Source organism: Pseudomyrmex gracilis, unplaced genomic scaffold, assembly GCF_002006095.1.
Source record: "Pseudomyrmex gracilis isolate BER0280 unplaced genomic scaffold, ASM200609v1 scaffold_19, whole genome shotgun sequence".
Taxonomy (NCBI): Eukaryota; Metazoa; Arthropoda; class Insecta; order Hymenoptera; family Formicidae; genus Pseudomyrmex; species Pseudomyrmex gracilis.
In genome coordinates, this window is record NW_018020603.1 from 110,392 (window position 1) to 113,069 (window position 2,678).

A 2,678-nucleotide genomic window follows, 5' to 3' on the forward strand; every position below is an offset into this window, starting at 1 on the left:
CCGTTCGCAACCCTATCCCCCCTGATCGATGGCGACAGTTTGCGACGGTCCGTCGATTCTCCTTCTAGCCGTATGTACATACATAACGACGCTTTCGCCTCGATGCTTTACAAAATTGGATAGGATATCACGCCTCGCGCGGAGACGAGACGAGACGCGAGTTCTCGAAATAAAGCGTGTTTCCATTTTATCAATCGCGATATTCACGATGGACACGTCATCCATTCTCTTGTTTCTGATTTTCCAATATATCGGCTAGCAAATAATTAATAAACATAATATATAACTGAGATAATTAATAAATAGAATAATTTTATACATGTATATAATCGAGAAAACAATATACATACAAAAATATTCATGCAGATGTAATCCCATATATTTTTTAGCTAATTAATTGTTATTTTTTTTCGTTAAAACATTTTTAAAATAACAACCATGTTATATAATATACTTCTAATAAATGCTACTCATAAAGTTTTTTTTTTTATATACTTCATTCCAAAATGGATACTCGAAAACCGACATAATGCCATTGTTTAGTTTACATCCCACTTCGTTTACTACTTCGTCGGCAGCACATATTGGACCGGGAGTGCATGCTGCAACAGAAAGAGAATTTGTGTAAAATTATGTTGAAAACAAGTACAACTAATAAGATATCACACTGATGTATAATTTTAAATAATATTGAAAACGACACAAATATATTAAATATCAGATCGCTACACATTAAATATCTTCTACAAAAACATTTTCTCACAAAATAGCTAAAAAGAAGTAAAATCTGTATAGAGATATATTGATTACCAAGATTAGTGCAGAACACGACGAGATTTTCACATAGTTGTATGTTCTCAGATTTCTGTAAAACTTCTGCACAATATTGTTGTGGTCTACTTTTAATCATTCTACCGTCTTCATTGACCTAGAATTGGTGTTATAGTCAGTAACTTACTCTGTATTTGTTCGAAAATAATTAAACAGACGATTTTTAACAGACAAAAAAAAATAACTATTCAGAAATTGGATTTGTAATAATTTAATTTATCCGTATGTACTTTTTTATATTTTTTATAACGTTTATCTTGTGTTTTATTTGATTGGCAATTTATTTGAGTAGTAAATTAAATTATTTGTACTTTTGCAATTGAAGATCGTATTAGTCAATTTTACATTAAAATCAGCGAAACCTTTTAGTCTCTTAAATAGTTTTTAGTAAAGAAATATATAATTAAACATTCTTTTATAAACTTATATATAAGTAAAAAACGTACTACACCAGCTTTCTTAAATGCGCATATGAAAGTATTGACCCAGGCGTTGAAAGATAGTTCTACAACATATAAAGACATTATTTAATATTTGATTAAATCGAAGCTAATATTGATTTGTGTGTATCTACTGAAATTACTTTTAATTGACAAAAACATGAATTTTATATGCAAAAATTCAGTACTATTATGTAAACTGATCTTGAAATTGTTAACTCTATATAAGTCATATATAAATGTTCAGCACTTACTCGGGAGTGCGTTAAAAGAAGCGTGAAAACTGTTAGAGAAAATTGGTTGAAATGCTACAGAAAAGTCGACATTCATTGCATTTTTGTTTGACGTAATATCTTGTAAACAGGTTGCCATGTAGTCATAAAATTTATGTCGCTCTACCGAAATTGCAGCGTGAACGGACATCTAAAGTTGAATAATTAAAGAATTACACGCAAACGGAATGTACTCACAAAAAAAATAGAAACATATTATCATATTTATTACAATGTAGTACACATATTATACACAGTAAGTGTAATCATACGCGCCAATTTTTAAAATTAAATAGATGTGGTCACACACACACACACACACACACACACACACACACACACACAGATCTAAAATGTGATTCATATGTAATCCGATCTGATCGGAAATTTAGACGATGAGCAGTTTAAAAATATACACAAGCAAGTGTGTTTAGAATAGATTTAAAAATATTAATTTTTACAAATCGTTTTATAGATTCGTATAACTTACCAAAACACAAATTGTAAATAAGATAGTCTTCATTTTGCCGCTTTTTGATTAGTTCGCTTCAACTGTTCGACGCAACAATTCGAGCAACACTACGTGGAACACGAACATTCTTGATAGTATTTATACGCGGACACAAATGATGTATGTGTTACTGATAAAACAGCAATTGCTGCTAAAAAAAATTTTTTATCTTGTTTTTAAAATTTAAGTGTTTGAATGTGTTGTAAAAGTATTAAAAAATTTGAAGAATAATACGCACCTAATTCTTATATCAATATGAGTGAAGAAAAAACCACAGAAGATATCTCAGCGTATAAATCGTACGTGCATTATTAAGTGCATACATTAGTTTTTCGCGGTACACGTGTTATTCAAAACCATGATATACGCAAAGATGACGCGATGTTTTTAAAATTTGTGTTTAAATGTGTATTAAAAAAATCTGAAGAACAATACCTAATTCTTATATCAATATGAATGTGAAGGAAACGTAGAAGATATCTTAGCATATAAATCTATGTAGCGCAAAGTATCTATGTTTGTGTTTGCGACACACGTATTATTCAAAGATGATATACGCCTTATCTTGTATGAAATAATACTTTTATCGTACTTGAAAAAATGTAAGTTACGACATTAACAGTT

General features: G+C 29.9%; 1 protein-coding gene across 1 annotated transcript; it reads right to left on the reverse strand.

The window, feature by feature from the left end:
* Positions 1–448: 448 nt before the first annotated feature.
* LOC109851699 lies at positions 449–2,141 on the reverse strand. The gene is made up of 5 exons (XM_020422032.1): positions 2,034–2,141; positions 1,526–1,694; positions 1,278–1,336; positions 811–928; positions 449–602 (listed from the first exon to the last, which is right to left on the reverse strand). The coding sequence occupies exons 1-5, from the start codon at positions 2,064–2,066 to the stop codon at positions 457–459; spliced, it is 525 nt and encodes a 174-aa protein (XP_020277621.1). The 5' UTR covers positions 2,067–2,141; the 3' UTR covers positions 449–456.
* Positions 2,142–2,678: the final 537 nt, after the last annotated feature.